The following is a 15,203-nucleotide window of genomic DNA, read 5'->3' as shown; positions in this document are numbered from 1 at the left end:
ATTTGCCTTTTTTATATAGTGACTAAGATTATCATAATGTGAACTGCTGTACCCCTATTTTGATATTGTTATCTATAATATCTGTTTGTTTTTTTCACACATCGTGGTCAACAATTGTTTTTTTTTTTGCAACTGACATACAAGTGAAAGGTTTAGCTGGCTATAAAACCAGGTTTAATTCACAATTTTCTACATAAGCAAATGTCTATACCAAGTAAGGAATATGATAGTATAGAATTTTCCTCGTAGTTCGATATTTTGGTGATTTTACTTTCTGATGATTATTAAGATTTGTATAATGTGTACGTAATAATATGAGACTAATAGGAACTGAAGATTGAAATGACAACTACCTAAAATAAAAGCTAACAGTTCTGGCAACTTTAGTTATTATCTAACATATAACCATAGAAAACTGATGCGTATTCACGACCATTGCCACTTTGCATTTAAGGGGCACACTAAGAATTGCAAACCACATAATCTATTTAAAATCGATAGTCACTTTTTAAGACCATTTTGACTTTTGAATCTTATGCTATAAACTTTTGTGTAAGGTGATTTTAGTGAGAAATTTATTGTTTCCAAATATTTTTACAATCTTGCAATATACAATACTGCTTTTACAGAAGTAATTTAAACTGACTCAATACCTGTCGATTACTTCAGCCAACTTGTTTCTTAATTCAGTGTTAATTGCCACATTTTCATCTAGTTGCGCTTTATACTGATTATGAATATTAGTTTTTGCATTCTTCATATACTCCATACATCTATCCCAATTTTCATCACGCAGTTTATCAATTTCAATCTTGCGTCTTTGCTTGTTTTCCTGTGTTAGTTTCTTGATTGATTTGTTATACTTCTGAATATAAGGAATGATCCTAAAATATGCAAAATATTCAAATTAAAAGGGATGGTAGCAGTCATGGTCTAGTTGACTTGAATTCTAGTATGACGTGCTTCTTTTGCTTTGTTAACAACACCGTGATACAATTCTCGATAAATCTATGCTTAGCGCTGACTCAGAGATGTACATATTATGCTATTACAGTTTACCTGCAACATAAAAAAAGACGTATTGTAACATATGTGCAAATGCTTTGCCGATTTTTCTGTGTGAAAAACAGCATTTAAAAAAATAACAAAATTCAGAACTTTATTAATAGTCATAATAAAAAGAATTACTGCATTAGCGCTTGCAATTGCATTTATGTTTTTTGCGCATTTATGTCATTTCAAATTATATCATACGGATTAAAACGTCAATACTGAAGGTTTCAAGGTTAATTCAAGCCATCAAATTTGGATAATGTTTCCTTTAATGCAGTTTTGAGGTAGGTGTTGTTTTTATGTTCTATCATATTGCAGTATTCGTACATTGAATGATTTCAACAAGTCAAAATGGCGGCTCCCTAGTTACAAAATGTGAACAGTGGACTTGACGGTAACTCACGAGAAAGAAAATTTATATAAATATATAAAGGAAAATGTTTGATGTGAGAGTTAAAAGAATTAAACACATTTCATTCTAGCGGTTATTTAAGAAATAATTTATGCAATTTACATATTAGTTATTTTTTTAAAATTGTTTTTGAAGGGGGTAAAATCAAATATTCACACATATGGCATACCCACCCTCGTCTCCCTTTTTATGACCGTATTTGTCTTGTTAGAATCGAAATAATTCATGAAAGCCATATATTATAGTTGTAAACTTACACACGGCCTTGGTAGTGATATTCGTTTATTTTAAAGCTCAGAGTTAATTCCATGAATTATTTCTTAAACTAAAATGGCTTTCAGCGGAACAAATTTTCTTGATGTATTTGCAGCAGATATCTTAGTATTTTGGCAAAGCTGACAAGACCTGAATGTCCAGCACTGACACCAGATAATTTCCTGTATGTCTCTCAAGAGCAGATTCATAAGCTGTTTTTTTTAAACCTGAACTTTAAACTTGGCTTATGTTGATCAGCCAAGAATGTGATTAATTTTATAGAGGATGAATAAAAACTTTATAAAATAAAAAGCTGTTGAATGTTCAAATACAGTCTTAAATGACAAAGATCTCTTTTTCAATCTTTGAAAAGATAAAAAAAATCTGCAATGCCTTTCGGCTTTATGCAATGTTTTAATTTCATTTATAGTTTTAAAAACAATATCAGCTTCAATTTGTCAATATATCATACAGATGTTAAATGGGTAGCTGATTAAAAAGATTTAACTATTAGATATATGTTGAATAACGTGAATTGTGAGATTAACTCAGCCAGAGTAGTCTCCAAACTTTAGAAAATTAAGTTTCATTGTTTTTACACAACTTTGAAAACCTCGATGTAATGTAAACTTACTGATTTTGCATATTCTTATAACGAAAAATTAGTGTAATACGAAAACAAAAAAAGGGTTATAGTTTTATATTGTGAATTGACACTGTACCTTTTTAAAGTTTGAAGACTATAAAACAAAGTAAAATATTTTGTTACGTGGTATATTAAGGAAAGAAAACCTACATAACTTTTTTCTTCATTTTATGAAAAACTTCACCGTGTGAAATAACTACGACAAGACGAAAAGTAAAAAAAAAGGTTAAAGTCTTTGCCAAAAATCCTTAAAGTCGACATAATACCGGTCTACAGTAGTAAAATTAGCACATTTTTCTTTATATCCACTATAGACAACCATTACACGGATTATATCTTTCTGAGGGTTTCTATATATTTTTTTTTTATTGATATTTAATTCTAAAAGATATACTGAATATATTATGTATGTTTAGTTTTGAGATGATTATACGGAAATAGTTACAAGTTTGTCGTGATATGCTCTATCAAACGACGTTAAAAATAGTATGGTGTATTGAATTGTACCGTTCATGTATGATATCTGCTCCTTTCATTAGCTTTTTTCTTTCCTCTTCAATTACTATTGATGTCTCTTCATTGCATGTTACAACAGGCTCAAATGTACGCAAAGCCCTGTACATATAAATATTTGATTCGTGTCAATAGCATTTAAGGGAAATAGGAAATGGCATTTTCTCATATAAGACAATATCTGAAAAAGTCTAATTTGGCATTAGGAAAAACTAAAAAATGTCTTTAGATCCGGTATTTTATAAGCATACATGAAAGAACACAAATTGAGGATCTAGAACCGTTGTCTGTACTTCAAACAATTGTTAGATGAGGTAAATAAAGGCAACAGTAGTATAGCGCTGTTCAAAACTCGTAAATCTATGGACAAAAAACTAAATCGGGGTAACAAACTAAAACTGAGGGAAACGCATTAAATATAAGAGGAGAACAACGACACAACATTAAAATGTAACACACACAGCAACGGACTAAGCATTTGACAAAATCCGATGAGAATAACCAATATAACATCAAAACCAAATACATGAATTTGGGATAGAAAAGTACCGTGACACGTCTTGTAGTAATGTGAATTCACACTCAAATATAGGAAAAAACAAACGACTCAACGTAAAAATGTTATACACACAGAAATAAACCATGATATAACAATGACCATTTTCCTAACTTGGTACAGGACATTTTTAAAGAAAAATGGTAGGTTGAACCTGGTTTTGTAGCATGCCAAACCTCGCACTTTAATGGCATTGTTAAATATAACATTAAAATGACAACATAATAATACAGGACTTCAATACAAATATATGGGAGAACGTATTAGGTAAAGAAAGTCAAAAGTTGAAAAAGGTTGTGCCAAATACGGTAACAATGACAATTGTAAAATTGATACAAAAAATCCAGTTCTTTTCTGTTACCAAAGTAAATCAATTTTAAAAAGTTTCTAACGGGAATAAGGAATAAGGTTAAGATACTATAGTGCAATAGTTTATCAAATGCCAATTATTTATTTTAGCATTTTCAATACAGAAGGTTAAGAAATATACTTAAATATAGTCGGATATGTCGGTAACATGAGAGAATCTTGAGTAACAGGACAAGTAACAGGACAGAGTTGGTAACAGAAAGGATTTTTTTTTCAAAACAATTGCCTCATTTCATAGTTTAAGAAAAACACATAATTTCAGATTGGTCACAATTGGAAGATAAAGCAAACAATGTCATTTATCTTTTGAAACTGTATTTGCCAGATAAAAATCTGCATAGGTAATGAAATTCTCTAAAATAAATTCTTTTCTGTTTACATATACTATACTACTAGAATTGCACAGTGTTCTCTGCTGTTATCAAAAGTAAAAAAAAAAATGTCTTGTCATTCGATATACTATATATTATGTTCAGATTTATTTAATATGATGATTGTAACTTATATCAAATGAAATGGTTGGCATATAGTAGATTGACTGTGTGATTCGTCAGTGAAATGGTCTTTAACATCCTTCCTCAACTCTTCAACTTTGTACTTGTTTGGCTTTATAAATATTTTGATATGAGCGTCACTGATGAGTCGTATGTAGACGAAATGCGCGTCTAGCGTACTTAATTATAATCGTGGTACCTTTGATAACTACTGTTACTGATTATGATTATGCTGTTTCTTTTATCAGGTAACACGAGAGAAGTAACAGAAAGCAATTACACAGTAAATTTTGTCCTTTTGTTCGAATTGTGTAGAAGTTTACTTCCATACAAACATATCAATTTAATAAGATACTATAAAAACACATTTACTGTTATAGTGCTGACATATACATTATTCTTACAAGGTGCACAAGTTCGGATTTTTCAAACTGGCTGCCATTCACCTAAACAAATGGAGTCATACATTCAGGAAATTAAATCTCCTCATTGCATTACAAGAAATAAAATCTTGGTCTTTCAAACATTTCGGAAGGTGAAAAAAACCCTAGTGGTAACAGGATGGAAATGACCCTTTGGGACAACATTTCAAAAAGCCTTAAAGATACAAAATTTTATCACTTGCTTTAGTTATAACAAAATCAGACCAGAAGGGGACAAGTTTTCTATTTAATCGATCATATTTGTGAAAATCGGAAGCCTGCTTACTTAATTTAGATATTCTTAATATGATTTAGTTTTCGGAAACCACCGGACAACTTGATTTTTTTTTTTGGGGGGGGGGGAGTGTGAGTATTTATATCATTTTTTTTATAAGAAGAAATATAAGAAATTATGTTTAATTGGCAATAGTTAGTGCATTGTATACTCTAGCTGATACTGAAAATTAAAATGTTCCAAAAAAATGTCTGAATAAAAAAATATTTACTGGTGAAAGATGGAACATGGAAATAAGACCTATTCAGATATTGTGTCATATACATCATCAACATGTTTGGAAATTTTTATGTTGAATTATGTTGTGAAGTAAAAAATAATAAAGGGGATAATGAATTGAAATGACAGCGATCGAATCAATTAAAACATGACATTGTTAACCTTCTATGCCATTATAGTCGCCGTCATGTAAAATTGGCACCATGTTTTTTGTTAAAAAAAAATTAAATATCAGCCGCGTTTACTCAAGATGATGTTTTTCTTTTAGCGGAAGTAAAATCCTCTCCAAATATCCACTACTGTCCTACCTTTTATTGTGTTTGCACTGTAAAATCCCGACCTTCACATTTTTCAAGATTATTTACATTGTATAACCGCCATCTTGGTTTCTATGAGGGTCCCTTATTCCATAACATTCGTTACTCTCTGGTAATATCATTGTCATTGATGATACAATTTCCCGCGCTTTCTACGTAAAGATGACGAAAAGCTCCGAGAGACACAAGAAAATTGAGAGCACGTGGAACTCCACGGCAACACTTCCGGTAATAACAATGTCGGATTCCACCATACAAATTAATCTTGGATTATGTGAAGGTCAGGATTAAACAGTGCAAACACAATAAAAGGTAGGACAGTAGTTAATTTTTGGAATGATATTTGATTCCGCTAATTGAAAAACATGATCTTTAGTAAACGCGGTCGATATTTAAGAAAATTTTGACAAAAAACATGGTGCCAATTTTACGTGACGGCGACTATAGTTTATTTTTTTCTATTCCGCTAATGTTGATATTTGGTTCCAAGTTCTGTAATTAAAGCTTTATGTTGTCAAAATAACAAAACATATATTGAGCATGTGGATTTTTAATTGGTTTATTTTTAAATTTGTCTAGAACACGTTTTAAAAACCGAAACAAAACAACAAAATAATAGCGATAAAATATAGGGAAAACTAAGATGCAAAGACAAACGCCATAACTCGAAAAGATCAAACACAACTATAAAGAACCTACTTTTAATTTTACACTTGTTGTTCATGTTATCTTTTGCTAACAAGCAAAGACAATATGACTGAGTTTGAATTGTTTGTTTAGATAACTAACACGTATTTTTTTAATTCCTTTGAAACATATTGGCGTCGACAAACATCACACATTTATTTAACTTTTGCCTCGTGTTGTTTTCTAAGACTCCAGATAAACTTCAGAAAGTAGATGCAAAAGCTTATGTTACTCTTCTCAATAATGATGTATGTTTTCCTTTTATCTTCAAATGATCATTAAAATAAAAATGATGTTATCATTTTTCAAGAAAAATTCAAATAAGAAAATTATTCCATAGAATTAGAAAAGGATTAAACCAATGCTTATGATATTGATTGTCGTATTGTGGAAACATATATGAGGGGTGTGTTGTGCAATATTAAATTTGACTGAAAGACAATAAAAGATCAATATCCGTATAAGGCTGAAGTATGCAGTTTTTTATAATTGTTTCTGACTCAAGGAAAACTGGATTGCTCTGCTCTTACTGAATATCAAAATATAATATGCGCCCTCAAAAACAATGTTTTATTGCTCTTACTGTCAAATTATTGCTCTCTATTAAATCGTCATCAAGAACCGGGCATCAAAGCGAATGTAATATTGCATAGCAGCGCTGTAAATGTGATTCGTTAATGAAATTATGGAATTCACATCTTCCTTTATATAAACTATAATCATGACCAAAACTGAGAACTTGTATGTTTGTTTAAATGAATAATCAATAATTAACATTAATACCTTTTTTATAATTAAATTTGACTTATTTTAACCTGAATTCATTTTGTAGTTACTGATAATGAAATTACCAATGAACATATCAGTACAGAATGAGTCGGAGACGCACATGGCGCCAAACACTCGCCCTTTGTGTTCATTAGAATTCAATACTTCACTAAAGACACTGATATTGTTAACAAATAAGGAAATAGAATGGGTAAACGCCTTAAGATGGGGGTTAAGAAGCAACATCGTCAAAAAAAGAAAAAAAAATAGCAAGGGGGAACACAACTCTTCCATTTTGACGTATTTTTTGTTTAGAGTGTTTCACATTGAGTTCTATCTAATTATAGGACATGAAGGTTATAACCGTTTCTATTAGATTTACATTTACCTAAAATAAGTTTCTTTGGCTAAATTTTGGCAGTTTATTTTGAAAATAGTTCTTCCGAAAACATATCATCAAAATAACAGTTCGTTTGGATGAATTTATCATTCAAATCGATTTCAAAAGAAATATTTTGAGCTTTGCTGTACACTGTAATCCGAAACCGTATTTGAACTATTTCTGCTATTAATTAGGCGCAATTGGTCCTCCAAGGAATACAAATAACCCGTCGATAACGTCTTTTTAGCCAAAATCATCATAACAATCGTTATCAACGAAAACTTTTCCAGCTTTAGTTATCTCATTATATCTCCTGTAAGTATGTTCAGCAAGCATTAGATAATATCAAATTAGTATGATTTGTTTTCTTTTTTTCCGTTGATAACTTATATAATAATTAAGAAATTGACAGCTACATAAGGCACATTTTACCTTACATGAAAGTGCTAGTCTAGTTTGTCATATTGTGGTAATGAAAACTTTGATAATTTTAATCATGTACCGATTAGGCTTGTTGTTGTCATATAGTCTTATTGGAATTTGTTGATATATATGGATGAATTTTCGTACCCTATTGTTTATTTTCCCTTTTGGGATGGTGATGCTCCTTTGACACCATCCTATCTTTACCTTGGCATTGAACAACCAGTTTGTTATATACGTGTCCATTGTGACGTTTTGATTATAGCAAACGTAATCTATGTATTACTGGTAAATTATTAAGCCAGGGATTTCGTTACCACACATTGCTTAAATTAGTTAAGCAACTTACCGCACACATCAATCAAATGGTGATACAAGCATGGAACGTTGTAATAACATGCCTTTATGTGTACTTAATCAGATTAAAGGAGTAGCCAAATTTTTTTTACCGACCATGGCGGCCATCTTTGATATATAAAATTGTGTTTGTCCTGGTAAAACACAGAAAGTTTTTGGGTCAGTTAGCCTACATAATGTTTGTTATTTATAAAAATAAGTTAATAGGCGAAGTGAATGAAGGTAGAAATAAAACATCACTTCCGTTCAGAATCGATCGATAACTCACTTTCGGTTTGAGAAATAATTTAATGATTTGACCGATACTATCATACACCGATGTTTAAGTCATAGTGCTTGATAGAAATTAATTAAAGTCATGAATCGCCAAGGAGAAGGGCTTATTCGCCTGCACATTATACAGATTGCATGGGAGTTAAATTATACTGAATGAACGATCGAGTTGAACGAAGGCTAACTGTTAATAGGAATAATCGACTTCTATTGTATTATCACAGACAACAAATTGTTATACAGTTGGCAAAAGGATAAACCTTCTACCTATAAATATTAGAAGTGTTCAGATATTTTACTCCGAATATATTTGAGTTATTAATCTATCGTTATTGTATATCCCTTTATTTTGTTGCCATAGTGAAACATGAAGTTTATTTATTAAAATGGCGAAAAAAAATTCACTTATTAGATTCCTCAACAATTCGTTAGGAAACTGATTGGTCAGAATGTTGTTTGTGTCAGAAATCTACCAACTAACCTACAGAAATCGCCAGATGAAGCATATAGAATAATAGGCAAATGTATAGGTATAAATTAGTTGTTTTTGACAAAACTTTTAGGAATTTTTGGTCCTGAATGCTCTTCAACTAGGTACTTTTTTTTGCCTTTTTAACATGTTTTTATTCGAGTGTCACTGATGAGTCTTTTGTAGACGAAACACGAGTATGAGTTTATTTACAACCCCTGGGTCGATGCTACTGATGGTAGAGTTTTAATTCACCGAGGGTATCGCCAGTCCAGTAGTCAGCACTTCTGTATTGATATGCATCATAATTGATATGGTCATAGTTATAAATCAACTGTTTACAAAACTTAGAATTTTGAAATACTCTTGATTTTATACTTTAGAAATATGATTACCTTAGCTGTAAATGACAAAACTTTTAGATTTTTTTGTCCTCAATGCTCTTCAACGTTGTAATCTATTTGGCCTTTCAAACTGTTTTGATACGAGCGTCACTGATGAGTCTTTTGTAGAAGAAACGTGCGTCAGGCACAAATACTAATTTCAATCCTGGTATCTATGATGAGTTTATTTAAAGGTTTTGTTAGCTTTTAAGGTGACATTCTTTCACATTGAATACTGTATTGCTGACATGCACATCTTTATAATGTGCTAGAAAAGAAGAATGCAATGGTCATCCTTTATATCTTATTTCTTTTCATCTTATTCAATTTCGTAATAATGTCAAATAAGAACCTCATAACGTACCTTTGTGCACAAAATCTTAATTTCTCGGTCCTACTGTTAACATTATTGACATACTCTAGTGTAAGTGATGTCGGTTCTTCACGTTTCTCATCCCTGAAATACATTGACACACATAACAAATCAAGACGGCATATTAGCTTCATTCACAAAGTTGGCAAATAAAAGGATAGCTAATGCAAAAAATAGCAAAATGAAGAGACATCTTAGGGTTACATTACCTTTGTATTCCACAATAACAAAATTGAATGTAAAATTAAATTGAATTGTGAATATTTGCTTGTCATATGTTATACTAATTTGATAAACAAAATGTCACACATACATACAACGTACACCGAAGTATTAATATGTAGAACGAAATATCTCTCATGTGAAATATGCCCCTCAGTCCTCAATTTATTTGTAAATACATCTAAGTGGATTGTGAACTAAGTTTTTGTTTTTTACAAATAATACATGTATGATAAATAACACAATGGCATTTCCTATCTCAACCATAAGAATTGCCTTAATTTGTGTCTTCTTTTGCCAAAAGAGAAAGCATCATAAAAAGAGAAATGTTTACTTACATACTTTCCAGCTCACTACGAATTACACCCAATTCATCACAAGCTTCCTTTTGCCTGATAGATATGCATAAAGATAATGATATTTATTTCATGATAGAAAAACAATGTAAGTTCATTGAAACAATTATAACATGTATAACGGAAGATCAATGTTTTCAGTATATGCAGATGAATCTTATTTGGCTAACTATTTACATAATCTGTTTTGCCTGTCATGATTGTTCGATTGATTCATTACAGACGTATCATAGTATGAAATGAGAGGGTTTATATACATTAAGCTTTTAAAAAGTAAACAAGCGCAAACTGACAACGCGGGATGACCAGAATATCAGTTGCAATTGAAAGCAAATAATTATTAGACATGAACGCATTTTCAATATATGGGGACGAAAGTTCGTATTGTTTATGTCCCTTATAAAAATTTATTTTGGATTTTTGTTCTTTTCTTTCGGACACAGAGTTTCACCTACAAACCAAAAATACAAAATCAAAATTCCCTTCATACACACACCATTTTTTTTTAAATTTAAACATTGCATGCTTATTTTCTGCTACTCCACATTCGTAAAATGTTTTATGCTTTCTCGCTGCATTGGGCCAGGCTTTCACAAAGCATACACAAAAGTAAACGAGGACGGCGATTTAATTTTTACTAAATATATTATTTAAGTCATAAATATCCTCACGCATTTGAATGTATCTACCGGTTTTGCTTTGAATGTTGTGATAATCAAGAACTGTTTAAAAGTATTATAACTATTCAAAATGCTCTTTTTCACACATATGATATATATTCAATACTGGACATTGAACTTTTTATTCTACGTTTTTTTCAAATGATATTTAGAATTTCTTTCATCATTTAATAAAAGATCGTGAAAATGGCTTAACGTTCCATGCATGCAAGATCTAATAATATTTACCTTGAGTTAATAAAAATTTAAACTAGAATGTACAGATAGTAAGCTTCCGACAAATATATGAAACAGAGGTATACTTTGTGTGTAAATAATTAAAAGACTAATTTTAAAAAAAATATTGCTCGTCTAAAATGACCGCAAGCCATAATAGTTTTGATAATCGTTATTTAGTGTTTTTTTTTAATTTGTCATCCCTGATATATGATAACTAATAAAGTCACAAGGACGTAAAAAGCATGTATTGAATAAGTATGCCCAGGACATTTTCTCTTTTCGTCTAATAAAAAAACATATCTCTATAGAGTAACATTATAATTAGTCAAAATGAAAATAAAGCATTTCTGATATCGAAAATTCTTATTTTGCACTTGAATATACATACTTACTTCTCTAAAAACTGTTTTTTGGCCCTCTGTATGTCTTCCATACACGTGTCGACTTGTTTACTAGCATTTGATATTGCAATCATGTCATCTAGTATTGACTTCATTTCCTCTTCATCTGATGTTTCGTCCCTTTAATAAAATTACATAAAAAATGGAAAAAGCAAGTTTTCATACCTCACCTAAAGTGCTTTATCAACAACGATAATAAAAGATCCTTACTGGTTTGTGATGTATTTAAAACTTAATATTAATGTGATTTTATTTAAATGTTTACTTAAACAACATTAAAGAACTTGATACTTCTTTTCATAATTTTACTTTATGCAAAAGCGTTAACCTTTTATTTCCACGCTTCTTATCTTAAATGAGCGCACGATCAATGCTTTTCCAAATTAATTAAACCTATATAAAACTAAAATGAAACACTAAATTCTTACACTTTTATGCTATGCAACTATGACAATAAGAGTTATATAATTGATTTGTCCTTCGATGTATAATCTTCACAAATGAAATATGCAGTCATTACTGGTGTACCCAATTATAATCAGACGTATATAACGGGAATTATACATACTAGAATAGTATGCTTCTGTTTTATTGGGTGGCATTTATAGGTGTAAGGTTGGCAGGATAGCACAATATTTCTTTTTCGTTAGACTTTGTATGATTGATATGCGATCGGGCTTTAAGATTTACAACTGCCACCCATCTATCGTTAGGTCCGTATGAAATTCATATTGATACGCTAATTTAGAGGTAACAGTAGAACAACGCTGTTTATATGACATAAATGGATTGATAGAAAAAAAATCTGGGTTACAAAACCGAGGGAAGCACATTAACTATAAGAAGAAAACAACGGAATAACAGAAATACTGCAACACAGAGCGCAACAAAAACAAACACCAACATACATGGAAACGGACTATTTGATAACAACTGCTATATTTCTGACGTAGTACAGGATATTTTAAGAATAAGTGGTGAGTTGAACCTGGTTTATGGCTAGCCATGCCTCCTAGTTATATGGCAATGTTAAAAGATATTGCTAAAATGACTTTTAAGTTAAAGAATTTCTCAAGATCCCTTTTCTTTTGGTAATCTAGAAGGTTCTGAATGAATTCTGCTTCATACGAGTACAAACACAAATCAGCCAGAAGGTATGCACAATTGGTACCTATTGGAATACCGACAATTCATTTTTATTTAAAATTTATTTGCACTAACAAGTTACATTTTCAATCAAAAGCATTTGCTTTTTTTTCACTCGGAAAAATCTACTCATAAATGCAGACATATCAAATGAATTATTCTCGATATGCCCTTTGCAATGAAATAGCATGATAATTTTGTAAATGTTTAGTGTCTGTATTACAGCAGATACATATATTCCATTTATCAGCATTGTATACATTACCTTTGACATTTGCATTTGTATGTGTATTCAGCAATTTGGTATCAAGTTAACTGCAAACTTACTGTTCAATCTCAGTATCCTTCGTAGTTTGAGGTATAGAAGAACCTTCCATGTGTGTTCTGTCTTCATTCGTGGACATATTTGTTATCGTTCTTTTAAAACCTTTCAACTGTAAATATCACAATTAACAAATTATTGAATAAAAATCAACCGAGTTAACAATTATGCACCTACGTTTTCCAGAATGTTTTATAATGTATTATAATAGAAATATCCACATCGTTCAACAACGACTAAGCCTTTTCTGGCGGGAAAAAATAAAAAAGAGAGAATTCTAGTATTTACAGAAATAAATGTTTTCGCCCAAAGTAGAGATCTTGTGGCTAATTTTTCTTAATTGATATGGTTTGTCCTATGTTCGACTAATCAAATTCCTGTTATATACAGCTTGTGCACAATTGATTTGATGTCTTATTAAGTAAAATAATATCATAATGAACACACATAGACGGCCCATACTTACAAAATATATAATAATTCAAGCTTAAAATAAAACGATCTACCTTATCACAATTCATTTATGAAATACAAATATGACAGACAAGAACCATAAACCACCACTGAATCACAGGTTCTCTCTCGAGAGGCATACATACAATGTGGAGGAATTAAACATGATGTCTCTGTGCGTTCATCATGCCCATAGCTTTGGACCGTATTGTTACAGCACTACATAGAAACGAACTATACAAATCAATTGCAAATAAGTAAACTCAATGGTTCGCAGCACAGACAAAAAGCAATAGATGGAAATAACCGATATAAAAGTATTCAGAGTTGCTAAATGATTGCTCACATACTATTATTTCTGATAAATATTTCTTTATTTTCTATTGTATAGCCGTCACAGTGTTATTCTTGCTACGACCCTCATTTTTATAAACGAAATCTTACAAACATTGTATAATCATTTAGAATTAGAAAAACAACTTTTGCAGAAAAAGGGAAACGATACCAAGGAACCATTGAAAATTTTAAAATTCTGACAATATTAAAGCTAAAAACGAGAGTCGACGATCAAACCAAGAAGGTACTCAAATGGCTATATCTACATGAAACTAAAGACTAAGCATAAACACTATTTGCAAAATCATGAGGATGATATCAGGTAGTGCGAAATGGTCAGATATTCCTGTGCCACTAGTGAAACCTGCCATATTGGTCATAGTATGTTCTACTTCAAATATGATGAAAAGTCCCATTCAGTGTTATCGCCAATGGAGAGTATATTGCACGGGAATGTTGTAATGATAGAAGTAACATTAACGCGGTGATTGTTGATTTTCCATTATGATGAACCAACTAGTAATGCATGTTGTTCGTAAATTGTTTTTTGATAAACAAATAGATGTGTCTATATTTACTTACAAAACCTGCATTCCAACTATCATCCAACAATATATCAGGTCAACTAAATAACGAAATAAAACAACTGCATTATCGCTCAGTTACCAGATATCATATTTAAATAGGACATTTGATATCTAATCTCTTGTACTAAAAGGGTCATACTAACTTTTATTATATATTAGGCGTCACAATCCTAATTAGGATCCTCAAGGGGAAATATATTGTCCAAGCGATAATTAATCCATGTGTGAAACATGTGAAAGTAAAAAAGTAAAGGTGTTTCGAATCTTAAATTTTACAGAAAATATACTTATCAATGATCAGTGAATTTAAAGTGATAATTCAGTGTGTTCATTTTTACTGTAGTATGCGAGTGTATATATTGATGAATAAATGATGACGGGAAATACTGCTTTTGTTTTCTTTTCGAAAATACGAAATAATTGATTTGAATGTATGTTTTAACACAATTGCGTTAGAATATTACTTTTTATTGTATAATAACAAGATGAAAGTCCACAAATGTGTAATTAATTAACATTTGATATCATATTTACTTTGAATAAAACATTTTTTTGAGAAAGAAGTCGAGGGTTGTTCTACAATGTGATTCTTATGAATGATAAAAAAAATCTTACCATAAATGTCAGACTCATGTGAAAAAAAGTGATTTGAGTAAAGGTAAATGAGATTGCGACCAAAAGTCTTATAGCATGAAAATATTTCTAGAGGTTAGCCTACGGTCCTAAAGAATAGACAATCTTCTTTACTATAGCTCTAAGTAGCAAAAACATGTCGAGTAAACTTTAAAAGATCGACTTCAAAGCAAAACATGTTT

At 30.8% G+C, this 15,203-nt stretch overlaps 1 protein-coding gene across 1 annotated transcript; it reads right to left on the bottom strand.

Moving 5' to 3' along the window:
- Window positions 1-646: 646 nt before the first annotated feature.
- On the bottom strand, window positions 647-14,435 carry LOC143058103 (uncharacterized). The gene is made up of 6 exons (XM_076231565.1): window positions 14,384-14,435; window positions 13,018-13,117; window positions 11,536-11,664; window positions 9,658-9,750; window positions 2,874-2,981; window positions 647-884 (listed from the first exon to the last, which is right to left on the bottom strand). The coding sequence occupies exons 2-6, from the start codon at window positions 13,092-13,094 to the stop codon at window positions 647-649; spliced, it is 645 nt and encodes a 214-aa protein (XP_076087680.1). The 5' UTR covers window positions 13,095-13,117; window positions 14,384-14,435.
- Between the last annotated feature and the right edge of the window lie 768 nt (window positions 14,436-15,203).

The sequence above is a fragment of the Mytilus galloprovincialis genome, chromosome 14, assembly GCF_965363235.1.
Source record: "Mytilus galloprovincialis chromosome 14, xbMytGall1.hap1.1, whole genome shotgun sequence".
Classification (NCBI taxonomy): domain Eukaryota; kingdom Metazoa; phylum Mollusca; class Bivalvia; order Mytilida; family Mytilidae; genus Mytilus; species Mytilus galloprovincialis.
This window is presented reverse-complemented; position numbering and strand designations above follow the sequence as displayed.